Raw genomic sequence first — 26,730 nt, forward strand, 5'->3', positions numbered from 1 at the left:
AACATAAAACCAAGATCTGGTGTAAAATGAAAAGAAGTTAACCAACTTTTGGGTAAAGACTACTAGATTTTTTGGGGGGGGGGGGTTACAGAAAATGGAAGAGTTATAAAAAATAAATTTCCATATAACTGACTTTTTTTTTTTTTTTTTTTTGCAAGGCAATGGGGTTAAGTGGCTTGCTCACAGCTAGGTAATTATTAAGTGTCTGAGGCCAGGTACTCCTGATTTCAGGGCTGGTGCTCTATCCACTACACCACCTAGCTGCCCCAATACCTGACAATCCTTTTTTTTTCCTGAGGTTTTTGCAAGGCAGCTGGGGTTAAGTGGCTTGCCCAAGGCCACACAGCTAGGTAATTATTAAGTGTCCGAGACCGGATTTGAACCCAGGTACTCCTGACTCCAGGGCCGGTGCTTTATCCACTGTGCCACCTAGCCGCCCCTATATGTGACAATCTTAATGAAAATTATCTTGAATGAATCATTATTTCAGTGTTTCCAGGCAAATGCTTCAGTGCTCTCTGTCGAAATTTTACATATAAAAGTTTCTGTCCCTGGCTTTCTTGCGCCTTATATTTTCTCTTTTTTTAAATTCCTTTGGGTTTTTTTTGCAAGGCACTGGAGTTAAGTGACTTGCCCAAGATCACACAGCTAGGTAATTATTAAGTATCTGAGGACACATTTGAACTCATGTCCTCCTGACTCCAAGGCTGGTCCTCTATCCACTATGACCCCTAACTGCCACATTACATCTAATACCAATATGGCGAACTCCCAGAAGAAAAGGCCAATAAGGTTTTATAGAAGAAGGAGAAAATTAGTCCAGAATGCTAACTGAACAAGTTAAATCTTCTGTATCAAGGAGTATGAGGACTGTATTAGGACTCTTAAGTGTAGCCTGGAGTTAGGAAGACTGAGTCTCAAAAAAAATAAACTACAAAATAGAAACAAAATACATGCCTATTGATTAGAGAAAAGCCAAACAAATTATATTACTATAATAGAATATTATTATAGGGAATTTTGAATTATTAAAAATTCAAAACAAGATGAGAATGTGGTCAAAAAAGATGAAGAATGTGGTCAAAAATGATATAAAATAATTATAACAACATCAAAACAATGGGGGAAATAAAAGACACATTCTTTTCTCTAAACAACTGACAAAGTAATTTTTTCAAAGGATTTTAGGTGATTAGTTGGTGTTATCTGACTAAAAATTTATCAGTATCTTATTGAAGATGATAAAACAATCCCATCTAATAAATTTATTGAGAAGCCTTGCATGTTATTGAAAAACTCTTTGCTCTGAATATACATTCCATTCTCATGCTCTCCAAACTCTAAAACTTTATACAATATACCAAATACAAAATAATGAAATGGCAATGAGATATCAAGACTATCCTGATTATCCCCCTGGGTCAGATATCCTGTCCTAAAAAGACAGAGCCTTGCAAAAAGAGATCATTCTTTCTGAACCAGAAATGCATTATGTTTGCTCACTGACAAGAGTAGTAGAAATCAGTTAAAAAATTACCAGTATGGAAGGTTGAAGCTTTGGCTTTGATGACTTATTATTAAAATAAATTCACAGAATTTACTTAAGTTTATTTACTTATAATTATTTAAGATTTCTCTGATAATAGCATTTTCCTCAAAGTAACCCAAAGGCATTTACTGAAATAATGGTTCTCTCCAGTTTATAGGTGAAATGACTTGTTGACAAGCACATAGCTAAAGTCGAACCCAGGGCTTCTGACTTCCAAATCCTATGCTCTTTCCAGCACATCATGTGCTTTTCTACAATTATATCACACTTAAGCTTAGAATGAACTCTTTCAACTTTTTATTTTTAAAGTCAATGTTAAAAATGTGTAAAAATCAAATGATTCCTCAGAAACTGATGACATCTCAAAAGCCTTCTGAAATCAGTATTCTCTCCAAAAGCATGGATGAGGAGTTCTAAAGCAGGGATTAAATGTTATGCCCAAGGTCACATGGCATGGCAGAACAAGCATTATAGAACCCAGAACTCTTCCTACTCTACAGAGAATCTGATCTAGTGAGAGGCATTTCTTAATACGCTTTAATTGTAGCATAAATACATATAAAGAGAAAATTAGATTATTTTTAAGAAATAGATAATACTTTAGTCATTCCATATCCAAATGCCTATTATCTTCCTATAATAATCTAGAAAAGATGGAAAATATATAACACAGAAAAATACTGGGATGAAAAAATTAACTGGGAAATTAAAATACTTATCTCTCAATGCCCCAGCTGACTGGAAGGGAAGTCTTTCACTTATTCTTTCTTCCCAAAAGGAGATGATAAATACTTCAGAAAAAAGATTTCCATATCCCAGTCAGTCACCTCTCAAGTGTTAAAAAACCATTTTACATGAAATTCTTACCAGCAGCTGTATTTGTGACACCATTTACTGTCCCTTCGACATCAGTCTCATCTTCTGCATAGCTGAGCATCAGGCTTTGCTGTCTACTTGTCAGTCTTCTGTGAGGGGCAAAACAAGGCAACAATATACCATTATTTCTGAGAGGCTATTTAATGATTATTCTGGATAGGAACATATATATGATAGTCTTTTGTTCCTAGTAAACAGTGATAAAACATATCCATACCTAATATATTCAGGAATCTTTTAGTGTATTCACTGAATATCCAGGAAAAATAAAGGTTCACCATAACCTTCAGATACACGGCATGATTCTTCATGCTCTTACTTATTCTCTATTACCCAAAGGCTACATCCTTCTACCTATTTCCATTCATTCACCATCAAAACACGTATGTTTCTGAAGAAGATTAGGAAAAATTTTTTTTTCCAATGGTGTTCACTATAATTTCAGAGTCTGCCTGCAGTAAAAATTTTGGCTCCAGGTCCCACTCCTCCAAAAAAAAAAGTAACTTGTAGCTAAAACACCAATTTCTTACTCCTAAAATGAGGAGGGAAAATCCACTAATTTATAGTCAAAACAATGAAGTACCTAAAATAGATTTTCCCCCAAAGCTTAAATGAAAATTAAATCCTGAAATGTTTCTCAAAAAATAATTTCAATAATAACCATTAATCACTAGAGAGTCTTCAGAGGAGAAAAGTGTTAATGCAAAAAATAAAGGAGGTTTTATGTAAAGAACAGCAGTTCAGAAGTAAAATAATTAAGTTTACATTAAAATACAGAATAATACTCCGAATGAGTATTGTTGACTATTATCAAAGCGAAGTATTTCTTAATTTTAATCTACTGCCACTAGTCATTTACCTGGGAATTTTAATCTTTAGGTGAATGTAGTGGTCACCATATCCATAGCTATTAATCCGGGGAATGCCTTTCCCACTCATTCGAATCTTTTGGTCAACCTGTATTCCAGGAGGGATCTATGAATAAAAAAGAAATCTCTTGAGACTGCCTTTGTTTGTAGGGACCCAAATGAATAATTTTCATTATAGTAAGATAATCTTAAAGTGCTGTCTTGGAAAAAGTTGGTTATCATTTCATCTACTATTCAATGAACCCCAAATTTCATCAATCTTCAATCATGCAGATTACAACCCAACCATATTTCATAAAATGCTCAACAGGGGCCTAACCCAAATGAGCTAGAATTCTAACCATCTTCTAGGGTTTTTTTGCAAGGCAGTGGGGTTAAATGACTTGCCCAAGGTCACACAGCTACGTAATTATTAAGTATCTGAGGTCACATTTGAACTCAGGTCCTCCTCACTCCAGGGTCAGAGCTCTATCCAATGAGCTAACCTTCTCCTAGGTTTTTTTTTAAAAAACATTTGATGTTCCTTAATCCCTCACTTCTTCTACATGACCTACCCACTTTCTTTACCCAGCAAATACAAATCTCAAAACTGTCCTATATAAACACGAACTATTAGTATCATTATTACAATCATTATCAAACGTTTCCTTAATACTATTTTTTAAGTCATGTTTTGGAAACAAATTCTTATTATTATCAGGTTTTTTTTTTTAAGGCTTTTTTTTTTTAATAAGGCAAATGGGTTTAAATGGCTTGCCCAAGGCCACACAGCTAGGTATTATTAAGTGACTGAGGCCCGATTTGAACTCAGGTACTCCTGACTCCAGGGCCAGTGCTCTATCCACTGCGCCACCTAGCCACCCCCCAAACAAGTTCTTATTGTTAATAGACAATAGTAGGCACACAACATGTCTCTCATTCCCTTTTGAGTCATCTGTAATTTTAATTTTTCATAAATTATGAATTTACTGATTGAGGCTAGGTTAAATCAGTTCCTCTGTTTCATAAACACCAGGACTTTAAAAAATAACATTTAGCCACAAGCTAAAAATTGGTTTATTCTGAATGTAAAAGCATAATCCTAAAGTTATCATATATTATTAATTCAGCAGTTACAGGACCCTTGACTTCCATTTTCCTAGGCAAGGCAAATCACAAGGAAACAAACCAACAAAAGAGTAAAGTGACTCTCTTAATTAACTTCTTGCAGACCAAGGGACTTACCGTGACATTGATTGTTTCATATAGCCCCTGAGCTCTGGCTGTCCCACCAAGGACAGCTTGAGCTACAGAAATAAAGAGGTCTGAGTGGATATCTGCTCCATCCCTTCTAAATATAGGACTTCTTTGAACCTAAAATCATCAAGCATGAAAAAAGGATTATTACCAAGAGATCAAGGACAACTAATGACATTATTTACCAGAAAACCAAACTGACGCCTGAGGTACAAACCTTTCTGCTTTTATTTCAAGGATAATCATGATCAAAATATATTTTCCCTAAAATGAACTCTTCAAGGTTTTAGGACTCAGGTTTTTTACACTCTCAAAAAATATCTATCCTTTTTCAACACAGAGAATTGTAAGTAGGAGAGAAAAAAAGCTCCATTTTTTTCCTCCCAATATTATCAGATGCTATGTTTTTTAAAAAAAGAAATTTCCTCTTGAATCTATTTCTTGAGCTAAGGTGGATGTAAATGCAATAAGTTAACCCTCCTAGGTGTCCAACACTTAAGTCCCTTATCAATAAGGTGAGAACTCCCAAGAGTGAGGGGCCAAGAAGGATCTCTTTACCTAATGAGTGGCAAATAAAACCAGGTCTAAAATAGAGCAGGGCAAATCTCCTATGTAGTGAGATTAGGCCCATGAGCATTTGCATTTAAACTCCCAATCTTTAAAAAAAAAAAAAAGTGAGGGGAGGCTAGGTGGTGCAATATATAGAGCACCAGCACCAGCCCTAGAGTAAGGGGATCCTGAGTTCAAATTCAGCCTCAGATACCTAATAATTACCTAGCTGTGTGACCTCGGGCAAGTCACTTTAACTCCACTGCCTCACCAAAAAAACAGTGAGTTGTAGAGTTGGAGAAGCCAAGAACAACCAACAAATATTAATTGTCTATAAAGTACATAGAAAAATATAGCATATACATATATTAATACTACACAAGAAATGATGAAAATAGTGTCAAGAGGAAATTAAGAAGACATATCAACTAACGCTGAGAGAATTTAGTGAAACTAGGAAAACAATTTATACATTATAAAGAAAAAAACTTTGAAAGACCCTAGGACTCTGATCGATATCATGATAAATCATGATTCCAAGAGAACATGAAACCTGTCATTCACCTCCACAAAGGTGATAAAGAGAGATTTTTTCACATGTGGAAAAATGAATTCCATCATTAGCCTGCTAATCACCTCCCTCCTTTCTCCTCTCTTTTGTAACAAAAGAACTTGAGAATAGGCCTTCTACAGTCACTGTTTCTCCTCCTTTTTCTTCATCTCATTCTCTTCTAAATGCTGCAGTTCAGCTTCCAACTTCATCATTCCATCAACACTGCACTTTTCAAAGTTAAATCCGATGGTTTTTCTTGATCTTAACTGCTCTTAATGGCTAAATCCGATCCAGGTCCCTCTTAACTGCTAAAGTTAACTGATCTATAGATCTTACAGATCTACATCCTTCTTGACTTCTCTGCAGCCTTCCTCACTGCTGATCACAGATATCTTAAACTAGCCTCAAATGACTCATTATCTGTCCTCCCAACCTTTCCTATCTTTTGAATTTTCCCATTCCAAAGTGATTTTCCTAAAGTATTGATTTATGACTATGTTTCATTGAAAATTAATTTTTAAATGTTTACTAATTAAAAAATGATAGTGTAAAGAACTTCAGATTTTTCTATTTTTAAAAGTGTTAGAAATAAACATAAAAAGGGGCGGCTAGGTGGTGCAGTGTATAGAGCACGGGCCTTGGAGTCAGGAGTACCTGGGTTCAAATCCGACCTCAGACACTTAATAATTACCTAGCCATGTGGCTTTGGGCAAGTCACTTAACCCTATTGTCTTGAAAAATCTAAAAAAATAAAAAAAAAGGAATACTACTGTACTATAAGAGATGATGTGCTGTGAATAGACAATTACAGATAGATCTATATGAAGGGTTAAGTAAATATAAATATGGTGATGTAAAACAGAAATGTTTTAAAAAAAGAGGAAATCAGACACATCTTTTTCATGTATCCAAAACATCTGCTCAAACTGACATCTCAGATTTTTCTTCCTGTTCTTTACCTAAATCAAACAACAAGCAGTAATTAAGAACTATATGCCAAGCACTGTTGGGTTGCTGGGGATACAAAAACAAAAACAAAAAAAATCAAATAATCCTCAAAAAGCTGATGTTCTATCAGGGGAGACAGCATGGACAAAAGTAAGTACAAACAGTAACAAACACTTTAGAGAAGGAAGGCACTAGCAGTTGGAAAAGGGTTTTTGAGCTGAGTAAAATAAATATTCCTACAAGGTAAAAGTGAGGATAAAACCAACTGTGAGTAGGAGGACCAGTCATAAAGTCAGGAGATGGAAGGTCATGCATGAGAACAGCAGGAGGGTCAGTTTGGTTAAAACAAAGAACATGGAAAGGGGAAGAGTAAGGCTGCTCTCCTCATATTAGGTAATTTCAGCATATATATTGGTGCTTCTTCCAACCTCTCATTCCCCAGTCTATTCACATCTCTTTTCAAACCTTCTTACCCAAGTGGAAGGACTGTCTCCAGTGTTATATGTGATCTAATTGTCAATTTTATGATCTTTTCTCAGTCCTCATCTTTTGACCATTCTTTCAAACTGTAGACACCCTCTCTTTGGGTTTTCATCTGCTTTCCCCTACTACTTCTCTGACAACTGCCTTATCATCTATATCACACTTCCTAACTTCTCTTCTGTCTCTGCATTCTCATTTGGAGGCCTTATCATCTCTATGCAAATTATATTTTCATATTTACATGTAAATATCTCTAGCTTGAATTTTCTTGTCAGTTAAATCTTCACCTTGCCGGTTAGCTTTTTTTTAATTTCAAACTGGATTTCCCATAAATAACTTTAACTAGCCTGACTAAAAACAATGTTATTTTCTTCCAAAACTATATGTCCTCTACTCCTCACTTCCCCACTTGCACTCTTTTCCTTCTCATTGCTGAGTGATATTGGCAAAGGAAGCATCTCAAAGAGACCAGGGGCAATGGCCATGCAACAATGCTGGGAAGGGTAGTAAAAAGGTCATAAGATGTGTATGCCACAAGATAGAAGGGGACTGACAGCAAAATGTTCAAAATGAAAGGAAAATTAGCTGTGGAACACAGAAAAACAGTTGGAATAAAACAAAGGATGGGTAAAGTTGAGTAAGTTGGGGAGAAGGAGAAGACTGAACAAGAAGGGGGTTTATTCATAAAGAATCCAGGATTGCATATCACAAGGACTGGGAAAGGACTAAGTGGTGGGAGTTTGCTACTCACAGGGGATAGAAGTAGTAGAAATAGTTTTATTGAAAAGAGCAGGTGATTAAAAGACTAGAATTTTCAGTCTGAGGTTCTGCCTTAGGATTGCAGAGTAACCATTTCATATATTGTCCTCCTTTATGTCTCAATTACCCCCAAATACCTGGGGGAGTTAATGTCTACTACACTCACCTAGTATTTAGTAATTTTCTGTTACCTACATAACCCTAGCACCTATGTACTATGCATAGCAGTAATTAACTGCTAACATTATCTTGCAGATAAGTACAAGAATATTTGCCATTCCAACATTTTCATTTAAAACCCCCAATTTTAAGAAATATTTACAATAAATTTGCATTAGAAGAAAAAATACTGCCTCTATTTTCTCTACCTTCCCTAGGATGGCAGAAGAATCTATGTTAGCTGTGTAAAAACAGTAACAGAAGAAATACAGACCTTGAATGTTATGAAAATTTCTTTTTTCCCTACAGGCATTCTAACAGTCTGGCCATCCTCCACGCCTGCAATAAGAACAAAATTAAATATTTTTAAATGTCTTAGGTCACTCAACTTCCTAGTTGAAGATCACTACACCTCACTACTCTAATGCTGTATTTCACCTGCAAAGCAGTATGGATCTATTTAAAAAGCAGCAAGTATGATTTCTTGAAATCATAACTCTAAAAAGTTTAAAAGCAGGGGTGGCTAGGTGGCGCAGTAGATAAAGCACCGGCCTTGGAGTCAAGAGTACCTGGGTTCAAATCCAGTCTCAGACACTTAATAATTACCTAGCTGCGTGGCCTTGGCCAAGCCACTTAACCCCATTTGCCTTGCAAAAACCTAAAAAAAAAAAGTTAAAAGCACCACAGAAACCTCAAAAAAAAAAAATTATTATACTTCTGGGAGTTAGGCATTTGGCTTCTACTGGAGAAGGGAAAGAACCAAAGGAAAGAAAATTAAGGCAAACCTCACTCTTACAGAATACATAAAAAAATTTAAATTTTCTAATAAGATATGCAAAGTACTAAATAATGAATAACATCAAATATATTAAAAACCTTGATTTCAAGACAATTCCAAATATTTATTATCTTTTGCCCAACTTGTCTTTACTTAACTTTACTATTTAGATATAAAAAAATAGTCAGTTCTAAAACGTCAATTCTACATTGAGTTAAGTATAAAAATGAACCTGCAGGTACTGGGACCACGACCTTCTTCTTCTGTTTGGCTTGTCCTGTTCCCCTACATACTACACAAGGAGTAGTTATTATGGATCCCCGGCCTCCACATCGTCTACATGTAGAACGCATCACAAAAGGGCCTGTATTTATGGTTTCCTGTTGGAAAGAGGAGGAAAAATCAATACACTTCTTTCCATATACTGCAAGATAGCAAGCTGATTACAGTTCTCATACTGTATACCATGAAAAAGACTCACAGGAGATTTAGATATTTTATAGATATTAATAATTTATATAATATAAAGTCCCACAAATTAAATGCCCCTCAAACATTTTAATCTATACTTTTATGAGTAAGAAAAAGTGGTAAGTAAATTCATATGGAGAAATAAAAACTCAAGAATTTCCAGGGATTCAATGAAAAAAAGTACAAAATAAGGTAGCTTAGCCTTACCAGAGATAACATAAAGCATCAGTCATCAAAACTGTCTGGTATTAAGGACTCATTTCTAAAATATACAGAGAACTGAGTCATATTTTTTTTTTTAAAAAAGCCATTCCCCAATTGACAAATAGTCAAAGGATATGCAAAGACAATTTACAGATGAGGAGCTCAAAGCAATCCATAGTCATATGAAAAATTGTCTAAATCATTAATTATTAGAGAAATGCAAATTAAAGTTTCTCTGAAGTACCAACTCACACTTCTCAGACAGGCCAATATGACCAGAAAGGACAATGATCAATGTTGGAAGGGATGTGGGAAATCTGGGACACTAATACATTGTTGGTGGAGCTGTGAACTCATCCAACCTTTCTGGAGAACAATTTGGAATTACACCCAAGGGGCAATAACATATGCATACCCTTTGATCCAGCAATACCACTACTGGGTCTATACCCTGAAGAGATGATGAAAAAGGGTAAAAACACCACTTGTACAAAAATATTCATAGCAGCCCTGTTTGTGGTGGCAAAGAATTGGAAATCAAGTAAATGTCCCTCAGTTTGGGGAATGGCTTAGTGAATCGTGGTATTTGTATGGTATTTGTATGTCACGGAACAATATTGTTCTATTAGAAACCAGGAGGGATAGGAATTCAGGGAAGCCTGGAGGGATTTGCATGAACTGATGCTGAGTGAGAGGAGCAGAACCAGAAAAACACCCAAACAGCAACATGGGGGTGATGATCAACCTTGATGGACTCGCTCATTCCATCAGTGCAACAATCTGGGACAATTTGGTGCTGTCTGCAATGGAGAATACCATCTGTATCCAGAGAAAGAACTGTGGAGTTTGAACAAAGACAAGGACTATTCCCTTTAATTTAGAAAAAAACAAACTGATATCTTATTATCTGATCTTGCTATCTCTTACACTTTAGGTTTCTTCCTTAAGGATATGATTTCTCTCTCATCACATTCAATTTGGATCAATGTATACCATGGAAACAATGTAAAGACTAACAAACTGCCTTCTGTGGGGATGGGGGGGAGGGAAGTAAGATTAGGGGAAAAATTGTAAAACTCAGAATAAATAAAATCTTTAAAAAGAAAAAACATTTTAATCTAACAAACAGCTTTCTAAAATTACTAAAACTATTTCTAGGGGCGTCAAGGTGGCGCAGTGGATAGAACACCGGCCCTGGAGTCAGGAGTACCGGAATTCAAATTCAGCCAGACACTTAATAATTACCTAGCTGTGTGACCTTGGGCAAGGCACTTAACCCCATTGCCTTGAAATACTTTTTTAAAAAGTGTATTCTGGAAAATGAGTTTTATTGTGTCCTCTAGAAGAGTATCTGAAAATTCTATCTATTCTACTATAAATTTAGGAGGAGGAAAAGTAATTTATGAAGTTTTTTTCCTTCTTTTTTTCTTAATACATGCAGTATTATAAGGTTATCAACTGATTTGATTCCATTCACAGGATCACTGATTATTAGGGTCAGGGAAAATAATAAGAGTTGCATGGGACCATATCACACTGTCCAACCCTAACTCCTATATATACAAATAAATACTCAGATATTCAGTTCATGGCCCCACCTCAAAGTTATTGTAGGATATGGTATAAGAAGTTAGTCAAAGTCTAATTTCTGTCAGATTGCTTTCCAGTTTTCCCAACAGTTTTGATCAAATAGGAAATTTTTTTCAGCTATTTATGTTTTGGGACCTTTCAAACACTGGGTTACCAAATTCCTTTATTTCTGATTCTGACTAATCTAATCTATTACTTCTGTTTTGTTTTTTTAAACTGTCCACACTTGCTACTCTTTTATTATCAAATATAATTGGTATTAATTTAAATACTTTCCCTAATTACATATAAAACAATTTTTTAGGCTCTCTTACAATTTGTACAACTTAAAATTTTACAAATTTTACAATTTACAAACTCTCTTTCACCCTCTCTCTTATCTCCCTCATTGAGAAGGAAAGTAATTTAATAAAGGTCACACAAGTGCTATCATGCAAAACATTTCTTTTTTTTCCCCCTAATTTTTTTTTATTTAAAGGAATGGGGTTAAGAGTGACTTGCCAGGGTCCGCTAGGTTGCCCAGTGGATAGAGCCCTTGGAGTCAGGAGTACCTGAGTTCAAATCTGACCTCAGACACTTAATAATAATTGCCTAGCTGTGTGGCCTTGGGCAAGCCACTTAACCCCATTTGCCTTGCACAAACCTTAAAAAAAAAAAAATAGTAACTTGCCCTGGGGCGACTAGGTGGTGAGGTGGATAGAGCACTGGCCCTGGAGTCAGGAGTACCTGAGTTCAAATCAGGTCTCAGACACTTAATAATTACCTAGCTGTGTGACCTTGGGCAAGCCACTTAACCTTATTTGCCTTGCAAAAAACCTAAAAAAAAAAAAGTGACTCCAGGGTTGGTGTTCTATCCACTGCACCACCTAGCTGCCTCTTCTGCAAAACATTTCAATATTGGTCCTGTTGGGAAAGAAGAAAAGGGACCAAAACAAAATAAAACCAAAATCCAAGAAAAAAAATTTAAAAAACAATATGCTTCAATCTTCATTCAGACTCTATCAGTTCTTTCTAGGGATTTGGAAAGTAAATTTCATCACAGGTTCTTGAGAATCACCTTGGATCTTTTTCATTTCCAAGAATAGCTAAATCTTTCAGTTTATCATCGTTCAATATTGCTATTGCTGTGTACAATGTTCTCCTGGTTGTGCTCACTTCTCTCTGAATAATGTCATGCAAGTCTTTTTAGGTGTTTTTGAAAGCATCATGCTCATTTCTTATAGCAAAATAGTATTTTATCAGAATCACATACAACAGCTTGTTCAGGAATTGTTCAATAGATGGGCATTCCTTCATTTTGCAATTCTTTACTACTATAAAATGAGTGGCTATAAATATTTTTGTACATATATGTCCTTTTCCTTTTAAAAAAAAATCTCTATGGGGACAGCTAGCTGGAGCAGTAGATAGAGCACTGACCTTGGAGTCAGGAGTACCTGAGTTCAAATATGGCCTCAGAAACTTAATAATTGCCTAGCTGAGTGCTTGGGCAAGTCACTTAACCCCATTAACTTTAATAAATAAAAATTTTTTAAAAAATCTCTTTGGGATAAAGACCTTGTAGTTATATTGCTAGATCAAAAATAATACAGTTTTATAGCCCTTTGAGCATAGTTTCAAACTTCTTTCCAGAGTCAAAGAGTTTACAATTCCAGCAATAAAAGATTTATCTCTAAATATTCTCTACATACTCTTCTTTCCTGTCATTAGCCAATCTTATAGGTGTAAGATGGTTCCTGAGTTATTTTAAATTGCATTTCATTTCCTTATCTAAAAACTGTTCACATCCTTTGAACATTTAGCAATTGGGGAATGACGTATAGTCTTATAAATTTGACTCAGTTCACAATATTTTTGAGATATGAGGTCATTATTAAGAAAAACTTGCAGTAAAAATTTTCCAAATTTCTGCTTTCCTTCTAATCTTTGTCAGTTTTGTTCCTATAATGCTCTTTATATCTTGCTTAGTTCTATCTTGACATTATCTTGGTATATGGTATGAAGTATTGAGTTATACATAGTGATTTTAAAATTGTGTTCATAAAGTTCCTGAGTTTGTCATAGCAGTTGTATTTCCAAATATTTTATACTGTCTACACTTATTTTAAGTTTATCTCTTGCTGCTGGGTTTTGTTGGTAATATACAGAAATACTGATTTATGTATTTTATGTATTTATGTATTTATGTTATTTTATAACCTGTGACTTTGCTGAAGTTGTTAATTATTCTAAGTACTTTTTCAGTTGATTCTCTGGGATATATCATATTATCATCTGCAAAGAGCAATAATTTTGTTTCCTCATTTCCTATTCTAGAGCCTTTAATTTCTTTTACTTCTTATTGCTAGAGCTATAATTTATAGTACAATAGAGAACAACAGTGGTAGTAGGGGAATCTTTGCTTCATCCCTAATTTTTGGGGAAGAATTTTGAGTTTATCCAACAGCTTATCTTATTTATTTTATATTATATTAAATAGCTTGTACTGTTTATTTTAAATAAACACTACTTATAAGGAAAGCTCCATTTAAATTGAGTGAATGTCCATCAATTATGGAATGGCTGAACAAATTATGGTATATATATGTTATGGAACACTACTGTTCTATTAGAAACCAGGAGGGATGGGAATTTAGGGAAGCCTGGAAGGATTTGTATGAACTGATGCTGAAGGAGATGGGTAGAACCAGAAGAACACTGTGCACCCTAACAGCAACATGGGGGTGATGATCAACCTTGATGGACTTGCTCATTCCATCAGTGCAACAATCAGGCATAATTTGGGGGTATCTGCGATGGAGAATACCATCTGTTTCCAGAGAAAGAATTGTGGAGTTTGAACAAAGACCAAAGGCAGTTACCTTAAATTTAAAAAAAAATTATCTTATAATGTAATTTTGCTATCTCTTATACTTTATTTTTTTTTCCTTAAGGATATGATTTCTCTCTCAACACATTCAACTTAGATCAATGTATACCATGGAAACAATGTAAAGACTAACAGATTGCCTTCTTTAGAGGGAAGAAAGATTGGGGGGAAAATTGTAAAATCCAAAATAAATAAATTAATTAAATAAAAAAAATAAAGTGGTCTGATGATCCAGGCTTAACCAATGAAAAAAAAAGGGAAACCTCCATTTATCCTATGCTTTCTAGAGTTTTTTAATAGGAATGAGTGCTATATTTTGTCAAAATATTTTTCTGCATCTATTACGAAAATCAAATGACTTTTGTTAATGTTTTTACATTAATGTTAATGTTTTTCCTAATAAAGAACCAGCCCTGCACTCTTGGTATAAATCTCATCTGCTCATAGTACAATGATCTTTGGGACACAAGGGTGGAATCTCCTTGCTGGTAATTTATTTAAAATTTGGAACTATGCCCAAAGGCATATAAAAAAATGTACACCATTTGATCCACTATATCACTGTTGTGTCTATATCCCAAAGACACCCCAAAAAAGGAAGAAGGATCTACTTCTACAAAAAATATTTCTAGCAGTTCTTTTTGTGGTGCCTAGGAATTAGAAATCCAAGGGATGCCTATTAACTGGGGAAAGACTAAAACAAAGGTTTATGATTGCAATATTCCATTGTGTTATAAGAAATGACAAGCAGGATGATTTCAGAAAAACTTGGAAAAAAATTAAATTAACTGATGCATTGCAAAGTGAATAGAACCAGAATCTGGTAGTGTTACAGCACTATCATTTAATGAAGAACTATGAATGACTTAGTTATTCTCAGCAAAACAATGATTCAAAACAATCCCAAAGGACTAATGATGAAATGTATCATCTGCCTCCAGATGAAAAAAACTGATATTGATTGAATACAGATTAAAGATGCTATTTTCACTTTGTCTTCCTTTTTTCTTTATTTAAATATTTTTGTAAAACATGAGAAATATGGAAATGTTTTACATAAATTTACATAACATACTACTTATCCTCTCAAAAAGCGGGGGAGAGAGTGATAGAATTTGGAACATGAAACTTTAAATAAGTTAAAATTAAAAAACACCTAAAAGAATTAGTATACTGTCCCCACAATTTTCTTAGGCCAGAGAAATAATCTTTGTAGAGATAAATTCTCCCAGGAAGGCATAATTTCTTTGCACTGTTAAATAATTAATAATCCTCAAGTTTCTCTAATGTCACACTAGGAAGAAAAAAAACTGGCTCTCAAATACACCTTCACACCAAAAGCTGCCAAGACAACAGTTAAAGAAAAGTCAACTTCACCAACAGAAAGAAATCAAGAAGGGAAGTCACTACTCAAGGTGTTTTGGTGTCTTGTCTTCTCCATTTCTCCCTTCTTTCTCTCTTCCCAGCAAAGATTTTCTTTTTATGGATAAACATGTTCTTTTTTAAAAATTAACGTTTTATTTGTTTTCCAATTATATACAATACTACTTCCTACCTATCATTTTATGTAAGATTTTGAATTTTACAATTTTCCCCCACCCTCCCTTCCCTCCCCCTCTCCCTGCCACAGAAGGCAATCTGATAATCTTTACATTGTTTCCACCAGCAAAGATTTCTTAGAATTATAGTATAGGATTAAAAAACAATAACTGGTCCAAGAGGTTGCCAACCTGAAAAATTACTGTGCTTAAGCACTAAGAGGGGGACAGCTAGATGGTGCAGTAGATAGAGCACTGGTCTGGAATCAGGAGAACCTGAGCTCAAATACAACCTCAGACACTTAATAATTACCCAGCTGTGTGACTAAGGACAGGTAGGTCACCTAAACCCAATGACTTGCAAAAAACAAACAAACAAACAAACAAAAAAAACAACTAAGAGTCAGGTGAACCAACCTGGGAGTGAGCCATTATGATGGGAAACAACAACAGACAATTAGATTTGAAGTAACTGGTCAAAAGATCAAACTACTGATGATGCACTCAGGCTCTTTTTTAGCGACGGGTGCATGCAGCTGGGCACCAGCTCCCAGGTTCCCTGAACCGAGACCAAAAGGAGAAGTGCCTGCAATGTCTGCGCCTCCTGATAAGAAAGTAGAGACTAGAGCTGGACACGCTCCTGCAGTAAAAGCTGGTGGAATGAGAATTGTACAGAAAAACCCTCATAGTGGAGATGCCAAAGAAGAGAGAGAGAGAGATAAGGATGATCAAGAATGGGAAAGCACCAGCCCACCTAAACCAACTGTGTACATCTCTGGTGTTATTGCAATAGGAGACAAAGATTTCCCCCCTGTTGTGGCACAGGTGGCTCACCAGAAGCCACATCCCTCTATGGAAAAGCATCCTTCTCACAGGACGACACAGCACATCCAACAGCCTTGCAAGTGAAGATCCTGCTACCACCTGTCAATCTGGTTCTTGGAGAAGAAAACATGATTTCCTCTTAGGTTTGACATTTAAAGAGCAACAAGAATTGGTCCAATTTTTTCCTATCTCTAGCTGTGTAGAGAAATTTAAGACAAAGCAAATCAGTAACTTCCTTTGCTTTAAATTTCTTGGTTTACTGCCTGCAAATAGATTAGATACCCATGTATCTTGTTCATCTAAAAGCAAACACTTGAGTCTCATCCCCCCCCCCCATCTAGGTTCCTTACTCAATTCAACCTTATCTTCAGTTTTACTTAGGGAAAATAGTGATTTTTTTTAAAAAGTTAGTTATAGTAATTCCAAAGTTGCCTTTGGTTTGTGCCATAAAGTATGATATTCAAAAACAATTGTAAACAAATTTTAGGAAAGGTATGATTATGGTTAGGAAAAATTGGGACATTTTGTAATCATGTTTTTAATCAGATGCTGGAGTTTTCTCATGTAATCCAGAGAAAAACGGGAAGTCAGTTAAAATTTCACAGTGTTCTTTTTTTTCTTTTTTTTAGGTTTTTGCAAGGCAAACAGGGTTAAGTGGCTTGTCCAAGGCCACACAGCTAGGTAATTATGAAGTGTCTGAGACCAGATTTGAACCAAGGTACTCCTGACTCTAGGGCCGGTGCTTTATCCACTACGCCACTATGCCATCCCACACAGTGTTCTTTCAATGAATAAGCAGAACAGGCATTTTCTTTAAGAATCTTGTTGCTGGAAAATAAGAATCCAAGAAAGCTTATTCAAAATGAAGCATCTTTCTTAGGTCACAGGACAAATTTTCCAAGAATTCATCTTGTTGGCTTGGATTTGAGGGGGGAGACTCTTAATATTCTACCCATATTGTGGGGAGATACATGGATAATGGTTAGAAAAGTTTAACAAGATAATTTAAAGCAGGAGGGAAATAATAGGTAAAAACCCACCAAGTTTACAAAGAGATACAATTGTCCTCCAAAGGGAGATTAATTCCATTGTCAGGGAAAGATAAACACATTCCATTTTAGTTAGAGCAATCCATTTGAAGACCTCACAACTGTGGTCAGACTCCCCTTTGCCCTAATTACATAATTACTCTTACTAATGTTCAAATGTTTGATGTCATTCTGAGTTATTTTGTGTGTGCTTCTTGCCAGTGGATATGTGTAAGACTGCTGCTTAAATGATTACTGTACTATTTCCCTATTGAAAAATAAATTCATTCTGGTTATTTGCATATGAAAAAAAGCTTTCCCAAACAATATAATTTTATGGGGAAGGTATTGCTTCCTTAGGATACTAGCAGTCTGTTTTGAAGTTATTTCTTGCTGCAGGTCAGCAGTGGTACTGTGAATGGCTGCCTGCCTGTACCATCAGTCGTCCTCAGAAAGAATGACGAAATCCACATCCTCGAGAGGTAGAAATACTTGTTAACTCTCCCTAGATCAGTATCTCCTAACCCTTCTCTCAAGAAAGAATGTTCACAGTTCACTTCATTTCATATTTTCAAGAAAACTTGGGGTTTTCTTAGCTCCAGATTAACAGCAGGCCAGTTTCCTTTGGCAGTGACATTGTATCATCTATGTGAACATTCTCTGCTTCCATAAGACAGCGGATTTTGTCATTACTTCATAAAACCCATATCCAGAGCTTGCTGGTTGATATTCCTATGAAACATGTGCCTAAATACTGGCATCTCCTCAGAACTCTGTACAGAAATAAACATTTCAAATAGGAGGGGGGAGAGGCTGTATAACACTTGGGAAAAGAATTGGAAGTAGATTGAATATAGTGCAATCCACGTATTGCACCCTCTGCTATAAGAATAGTTTAAGAAGCTTCTCCCACCCCATCTCCTTTAAACTTCCACTGAGAGATAGCTGAAAATGATAGTCTATTATGTTTCCAAAAATTTCATTTTACATATATCTTAGATGTAGTGTGTATATCCATGTGTTCCAAATCACTGAAAAGAAACAATTATATCAAGTGTTTCCTTTTATAGTTAATCATTTGTTTTTCAATAATAAAAATTATGTCTGCCCTTCAAAAAAAAGATCAAACTACTTCCATATTAATTTCAAATATTTACCAGTCCTCTTAAAAAGCATTTTTTCAGGCAAAACAACTATTCTATTAGAGTATTTATGTCTCTTAGTTGACTATTATATAACAACCTTGAAATTTATTTTCTCATGTCTTCTGCCAGTCCACAACTAGCTATCACACAAGGATTATCCCCATTTTGCAGATAAAGAAAGTAAGGCTCAGACAATGAATTGTCCATAGTTACATAGCTAGTTAAGTAGCAGAATTAGTAACTGAACATAGATAGATCTTCCATTAGGCCACCTAATCTTTTTTCCTAACTGCATATTATTTAAAATTTTTCAAGCAGTCATTTCCTAATATAAAAACAGCATTGAATGCACTTGATCTAACTTCAATGATGTAACTGGTTCAAAGAAAGTATTTAAATCATAATGATGCTCTATTGAAGTTACAAGTGCTACCTAAATTTAATGAGAAGAAAATGAGGAAGAAAGTATGACAAAAAGAAAATACAATGGAAATATTAAAAGGACAAAAGAGAGAGAATGCTTAAAGAAAATATGAGACCTGATTCTTGTAACTTAGTTCTTACCATTCCTGTGCCACTGCAGTAATGACACTGCTGAACTTTGGTGCCAGGTTCATTTCCTTTGCCATCACACCGCTCACATGAGTCATTAATGTTCACAGTAAATTCTTTGTTAACACCCTTTGCAGCTTGAATGAATGTCAATTCCATGATATACTAGAGAGAGAAAATAAATTATTTAATCTCTCTTCATAGGCAATGCTTTGCTATCAAAACCAAAGCAAGAGTGTTGAGATTTATTATTTAATTTATAATAATGAGTAAATCGAGTACATAGGATTTTTCTCTCTTCAAACACTTAGGATTTTTAACAGGTCATTCAAAATTCAGGGAAATAACACTTCTGATTACGACTGTAAATGGCATTTATTTATATAATGTTGAATTTTTTAAATGATTCACAATATTAACAAATTTACAAAACTGTCTAATAAGATTTCAGTTTTTTTCCCCCCCTAAATTAAAGGTAATAGTCCTTGGTCTTTGTTCAAACTCCAGTTTTTTCTCTGGATACAGATGGTATTCTCCATTGCAGACAGCCTCAAATTGTCCCAGATTGTTGCACCGTTGGAATTAGCAAGTCCGTCAAGGTTGATCATCACCCCCATGTTGCTGTTAGTGTGTACAATGTTTTTTCAGGTTCTGCTCATCTCACTGGGCATCAGTTCATACAAATTCCTCCAGTATGCATTGCTTTACAGTAAAAGGATTTGCCTGGAAACTTGAATCTTTGATTCTCCAGTTATTCTATCTTTTAATTACCAGAAGCTCCTTTTCAATAATAGGATTGCTTGGGGTGGCTAGGTGGAGCAGTGGATAGAGCACTGGCCCTGGAGTCAGGAGTACCTGAGTTCAAATCCGACCTCAAACACTTAATAATTACCTAGTTGTGTAGCCTTGGGCAAGACACTTAACTCCATTGCCTTGCAAAAAACAAACCAAAAAAAAACAAAACCCAAAACCAAACCTAAATAATAGGATTGCTTAATTGAAATTATTTTGAAGAATATATTTTAGTGTAAATGTATTTCAGTACTCAAAAAAAAGCACCAATTGCAGAATAAACTCTATCTGAATGAAAGTAATTAATAATCTCAAAACAATTCAACTTTTGTCTTCCAGGCAAATCAATTTACTAAGCAATGCATACTGGAGGAATTTGCATGAACTGATGCCCAGTGAGATGAGCAGAACCAGAATAACATTGTACACACTAACAGCAACATGGGGGTGATGATCAACCTTGACGGACTTGCTAATTCCAACGGTGCAACAATCAGGGACAATTTGGGGTTGTCTGCAATGGAGAATACCATCTGTATCCAGAGAAAGAACTGTGGAGTTTGAATAAAGACCAAAGACTATTACCTTTAGTTTAGGGAAAAAAAAAACTGAAGTCTTATTGTCTGATCTTGCTATCTCTTTTACTTTATGCTTCTTCCTTAAGGATATGATTTCTCTCTCATCACATTCAATTTGTATCAATGTATACCATGGAAACAATGGCAAATTGTCTACTGTGGGGGGGGGGTGGGGGGGCCAGAAGTAAGATTAGGGGAAAAATTGTAAAACTCAAAATAAATAAAATCTTTAAAAAAGAAAAGCAATGCATACAAATTTGCGAACAAACTGGGCCCAGGCCCCCTCAGCTTTGGAACTGGTCCCCAAACAAACATAGACTTTTATACATTAAAAACAATAAAAAGACCAACTAAATAATAGAAAAAATTAATCAGGATGGAAAAATTACATCATCTAATTTCTAGTTGGGTGAAATTAGAAACTAAGGGTAGCTAGGTAGCACAGTGGACAGAGCACCAGCCCCTAGAGTCAGGAGGACTGGAGTTCAAAACCAGCCTCAAACACTTAATAATTACCTAGCTGTTTGACCTTGGGCAAATCAATTAACACCACTGCCTTGCAAACCACCCCCACAAAAGGAACTTTCTAAATTGGGGAGAATGAAGAGGCATAATTTCTTGAAATTAGAAATGTACCCCCTTCCCTCCAAATGTCTGTATTCATTCAAAGGAACATGGAAACAATAGGTGATTGGGATGAGACAGTTATATGGGATGTCTGAGATGTACAATCATGAATAAATTTGTATCACTCTTTAGATCTGACTGGATTTCTGATCAGCATAACTCAGGTCCTTAGTTAAGGATCTTTAAGCAATAGGCAAAAGTGGGGCAGCTCATAAGATTAGGTTCAAACAATTGAATAAAGTTTTCTCTCAGTCCTGACAAATGAATAAAGTTTTCTCACAAGACAAAAATTGGACTGGACCTATAACTGAATAGAAGAACTGAATTATATCCAGAACTGAGTCACAAGATAGAGTCAGTGTAGTTAACTCAATTCCCACTACCACCTGCAATTCTAATCTCAACATTAATTGGGGTACAATTCATATAATTTCTATATATTCTTAGAGGCAAATGTTTTCATAATACAGCAATTTCTACCTGTAATACTTACCTCCTGAGGTTGATCAAATACACTTTGGAAATCTCCAAATGAAGATCCTGAAAACTCTCCAAAGATCTTCCTAAAGAGTTCTTCTGGGTCAACAGTAGGGCCACCTCGCCAGTAGCTCTGTCCAGAACTTCCTGTTCCAGATTCAAAGCCAGCTGAACCATAAGTATCATACTGTTTCCGCTTCACTTCATCACTTAAAACCTATTAGACAAAGAACAGTATAATGAAGAATTTATTGGGGAATAGTTAAACAAATTGTGGAATATAAATATAATGGAAAGCTACTATGCTGCAAAAAAAGATAACTGTTTCAGAGAAACCTGGGAAGATTTATATGAAATTACGATATACACAAAAATGTTTATAGTAGCATTTTCTGTGATGGCAAAGAAATGGAAACTGAAGAGATGTCCATCAATTGGAACAAGTTGTGATATATAATTGTGATGGAATACCACTGTGCTCTAAGAAATGACTAAGGAAACGGTTTCAAAAAGTCTAGGAAGAATTATATGAGCTGGTGTGAAGCAAGCAGAACAAGGAGACTATCATATACAGCAAGAGCAATATTATAATGTGAAAGATTTAGCTATTTTGATAAATACAATGATCCATAACAATTTTAAAGGGCACATGATGAAATATGCTATTTATTCTCAGAAAATTGATGAACTGAGTGCAAAATGAAACATATTCTTTCACTTATATTTTTGGCCTCCCCCCCACAACCTGGCTATTATAGAAATATATTTTGCCTGACTTCATCATATGCATAATGGGTATTTATTTGTTATTTAGTTCTTGACTTCTCAGCAGGTGAGAGATGGCCTACAGGAAGGGGAGAGAGAATTTAAAACTAATTTTTTTTTTTAAAAAAGAGCTGTATGAATGAATACAGAATGAACCAGTTAGAACTAGAGAACAAGTTATACTAACATTATAAAACAAATTTGAAAGACTTAAGAAATCTAATCAATATAGTGAGATTCCTGAAGATCAATGATGAAAAATGTTACTGACCTCCTGAAAGAGACAGGCAATAGACTAAATATTCAAAATGAGACAGTTTTAGACATGACCAATCTGTCCATTCCTTTTTTTATTTTTGTTTCCTAATTATATACAATAGTAGTTTCTACCTATCATTTTTTGTAAGGTTTTGAATTTTAAAATTTTCCCCTCACCCCACCCCCACAGAAGGCAGTCTGATACATTGTTTCCATGCTATGCATTGATCCAAATTGACTGCAACATGTCCATTTCTTTGTTGTCTATGTGTATTTGTTATGCATAGAAACAAAGATTTTTTTTCCCAGTGGCAGGGGAGATAAGAGGTTAAGAATTCACCACCACCAATGAGGAGGAAATTAAAGTAATAATTTTGAATTATTTTGCCCAACTGTGTGCCTATAAATTTGACAATCTAAGTGAAATGGTTGAATATTTACAAAAATATAAGTTGCCCAGGTAAAATGAAGAGGAAATTAAATACCTAAATAAGCCTATCTCAGTAAAAGAAATTCAACAAGCCATTATTGAACTCCCTAAAAAAAAAAAAACCACCAGGGCCAGATGGATTCACAAATGAATTCTATCAAACATTTAAGGAACAATTGGTTCCTATTCTATATAAACTCTTTGGAAAAATAGGTGAAGACAGGAACTCTGCCTAACTCTTTCTATGACACCAATATGTGCTGATACCTAAACCAGGAAGAGTCAAAACAGAGAAAGAAAATTATAGACATATCTCCCTGATGAATATGGATGTAAAATTCTTAAATAAAATCTTAGCAAAACGATTACAGCAACTTATCTCTAGGATAATACACTATGACCAAGTAGGATTTATCCCAGGAATGTAGGGTTGGTTCAATATTAGGAAAATTGTTAATATAATTAATTATATCAACAACAAACTGATAAATTATATGATTTTATCAATAGATGCTGGAAAAGCCCATGACAAAATACAGCAGCCATTCCTACTAAAAACACTAGAGAGCAAAGTAATAAATAGATTGTTCCTTAGAATAATAAGCAGTATCTATTTGAAACCATCAACAAGCATTTTATGCAATGGGGATAAGCTAGAGGCATTCCTAAAAAGAAGAGGGGTGAAACAAAGATACCCATTATAACCACTACTCTTCATTATTGTATTAGAAATTTTAGCTTCAGCAATAAGAGAAGAAAAAGAAATTGAAGGAATTAGAATTGGGAAGGAAAAGACTAAACTCTCACTCTTTCCAGATGACATGATGGTATAGCAGAGAATCCCAAAAAATCATCTTAAAAAACTATTGGAAACAATTAGCAACTTTAGCAGTCACAGGATATAAAATAAGTTCTCATAAATCCTCAACATTCCTATATGACTAACAAGATACAGCAGAAAGAGCTAGAAAGAGAAATCCCATTCAAAGTAACTTCAGACATTATAAAATACCTGGGAGTCCACATGCCAAGGCAGACTCAGAAATTTTATGAAAACAATTATAAAACACTTCTTACACAAATCAAATCAGATTTAAAAAAACTGGGCAAACATGGACAGGTTGAGCTAATATTAAACTACTTCTTTAGTGCCCTACCAATCAAAATTCCAAAAAATTATTTTATTAAGTTAGAAAAAATTTTAAGTAAATTAATATGGAGAAATAAAGTCAGGAATTTCCAGGGATTTAATGAAAAAAAAAAGTACAAAAGGTGGTTTAGCCCTACCAGATTTTAAATTATATTATAAAGCATTAGTCATCAAAACTGTCTGGCATTGGCTAAGAAACAGAGTTATGATCAGTGGAATAGACTAGTGCAATGGCAGGAAATGATTATAGTAATCTGCTGTTTGATAAACCCAAAGAGTCTAGTTTTGGGGATAAAAAAATCTTCAAAAAAAAACTTGGAAAAATTGGAAGTTAGTATAGCAGAAACTTGGATTAGACCAACACCTCTCACCCTACAACAAGATAAGATCAAAATGGATATAGGATATAGACATAAAAGACAATATTATAAGCAAACTAGGAGATTAAGGAATAGTTTACCTGTCAGAGCTATGGAAAGGGAAACAGTTTATGACCAAGGAAGAGATGGAGAATATGATTAAAAGCAAACCAGACAATTTTGATAACATTAAATTAAAAAGCTTTTATACAGACAAAATCACTGTAACCAATATCAAAAGAAATATAGTAAATTGGAAAACAATTTTTTACAACTAATATTTCTGACAAAGGACTCATTTCTAAAATATATACAAAACTGAGTCAAATTTATAAAAAAACAAGCCATTCCCCAACTGAAAAATGGTCAAAGGATATACAAAGTTAATTTACAAATGAGGAAATCAAAGCGATCCATGGTCACATGAAAAATTGCTCTAAATCATTATTTATTAGAGAAATGCAAATTAAAGCATCTCTGAGGTACCGCCTCACACTTCTCAGACTGGCCAATATGACCAGAAAGGACAATGATCAATGTTGGAAGGGATCTGGGACACTAATACATTATTGGTGGAGCTGTGAACTCATTCAACCTTTCTGGAGAGCAATTTGGAATTACGCCCAAAGGTCAATAAAAATATGCATACCTTTTGATCCAGCAATACCACTACTGGGTCTATACCTTGAAGAGATGATAAAAATGGGTAAAAACCTCACTTGTACAAAAATATTCAGAACAGCCCTGTTTGTGGTGGCAAAGAATTGAAATTGAGTGAATGTCCATCAATTGGGAAAGTGTGGTATATGTACATTATGGAACACTACTGTTCTATTAGAACTAGAAGGGATGGGAATTCAGAGATGCCTTGAAGAACCAGAAGAACATTGTACACCCTAATAGCAACATGGGGTTGATGATCAATATTAATGAATTTATTCATTCCATCTGTGCAACAATCAGCGACAATTTGGGTTATCTGTGATGGGAGGCTACCATCTGTATTCAAAGAAAGAATTGTGGAGGTTTGAACAAAGACCAAAAACTATTGCCTTTAATTTAAAATAAAAAGCTGTAATCTTATCATGTAATTTTGCTATCTCTTATAGTTTAAATTTTTCCTTAAGGACATGATTTCTCTCTCAATACATTCAACTTAGATCAATGTATAGCATGGAAACAAGGTAAAGATTAACAGATTGCCTTCTATGGGGGGTGGGCGGAGGGAAGCAAGGTTAGAAAAAAAGAGGTATAGAATTAAAGGAAAAATCAATAATTGAAAGCAATAAGAGTTATTTTTAAATGCAGGAATACTTATTATGGATTCCTAAATTGGAATATAAGCAAGAAGATCTTTGGATCAAATATCTATAAGAGTCAGAGAGCCAAGATACACAAATTAAACAAATATATATTATCTAGAGATAACCCCTCAATGGATAAATGATTTAAGGATAGGAACAGTTCTCAAAAGAAGAACTGCAAATTATTAATAACAATTCATAAGTCATTGAAAAGAGAAATGCAAATTAAAATTAATTTAGGCTCACAATAAACAAATTAGTGAAGATAATAAAATAAGACAATATTGTAGATTGACTGTGGGAAGACAGGTACACAAATACACTATTGGTGAAGCTAAAAATTGATCCAACCATTCTGGGAAGCAAATCATAATTATGATTAAAAAAGAATGACTAAGTTCTAATTCTTTCTTCCAGAGATCCCACTGCTAAATATTACCTCTTCCCCCTAATACTCAGGCCCCAAGATCAAAGCAAGAAATAAAATCTGAACTTTTTATGGTAGTAAGACACTGGAAACAAAGTACATGTAACTATTTAAAAACAACAAATAAAACAATGTTACAAAATATATTTATAAAGACTAAGTTTAGCCCTGGAGAGGAATAAAATACAGCTTCTTCCCTTCACTATGGATATTCCTTATACCATCAAACATTTTGCTATGCTAACTGGTATTGCTAAATTGAATACTTATTTTTTTTTTAATCTGTGTTCCAAGCAAAGAATTATCAACTTAGGACAGTGAAGCAAGTGATGTTATTGGTGGATTTTTTTAAAAAAGAAAATAGAGGAATGAAACAAATTTGGGATTAAAGATCAAATCAAAGAATTATCCAGTCCAAGTCCTTCATTTTATAGCTGAGAAAATTGAATACCAGAAAGAATTATATGGAACAGGTCACACAGTTACTTACCAGAGCCAGGCACCCTGACTCTCACGTTCTTTTCATTATTTTAAATGTTATCTAAGTCCCTTGAGAATGGTTCAATAGAGGAGAAAGAGAAA

At 34.7% G+C, this 26,730-nt stretch overlaps 1 protein-coding gene and 1 pseudogene across 2 annotated transcripts in view; one reads left to right on the top strand and one right to left on the bottom strand.

Moving 5' to 3' along the window:
* DNAJA3 (DnaJ heat shock protein family (Hsp40) member A3) overlaps nt 1-26,730 on the bottom strand; it is a 55,025-nt gene that overhangs the window by 15,778 nt on the left and 12,517 nt on the right. For both annotated transcript variants that reach the window (XM_074196841.1, XM_074196842.1), the window contains exons 4-10: nt 21,472-21,672; nt 18,994-19,146; nt 8,992-9,139; nt 8,256-8,320; nt 4,519-4,647; nt 3,285-3,400; nt 2,417-2,514 (exon numbers count right to left, since the gene is read on the bottom strand). In XM_074196841.1, the coding sequence (XP_074052942.1) occupies nt 2,417-2,514; nt 3,285-3,400; nt 4,519-4,647; nt 8,256-8,320; nt 8,992-9,139; nt 18,994-19,146; nt 21,472-21,672 (910 nt within the window). The remainder of the gene's footprint in view (nt 1-2,416; nt 2,515-3,284; nt 3,401-4,518; nt 4,648-8,255; nt 8,321-8,991; nt 9,140-18,993; nt 19,147-21,471; nt 21,673-26,730) is intronic.
* LOC141495479 (death-associated protein 1 pseudogene) lies at nt 16,023-16,403 on the top strand (annotated as a pseudogene).

This window comes from Macrotis lagotis, chromosome 8 (genome assembly GCF_037893015.1).
Source record: "Macrotis lagotis isolate mMagLag1 chromosome 8, bilby.v1.9.chrom.fasta, whole genome shotgun sequence".
In the NCBI taxonomy this organism is placed as follows: Eukaryota; Metazoa; Chordata; class Mammalia; order Peramelemorphia; family Peramelidae; genus Macrotis; species Macrotis lagotis.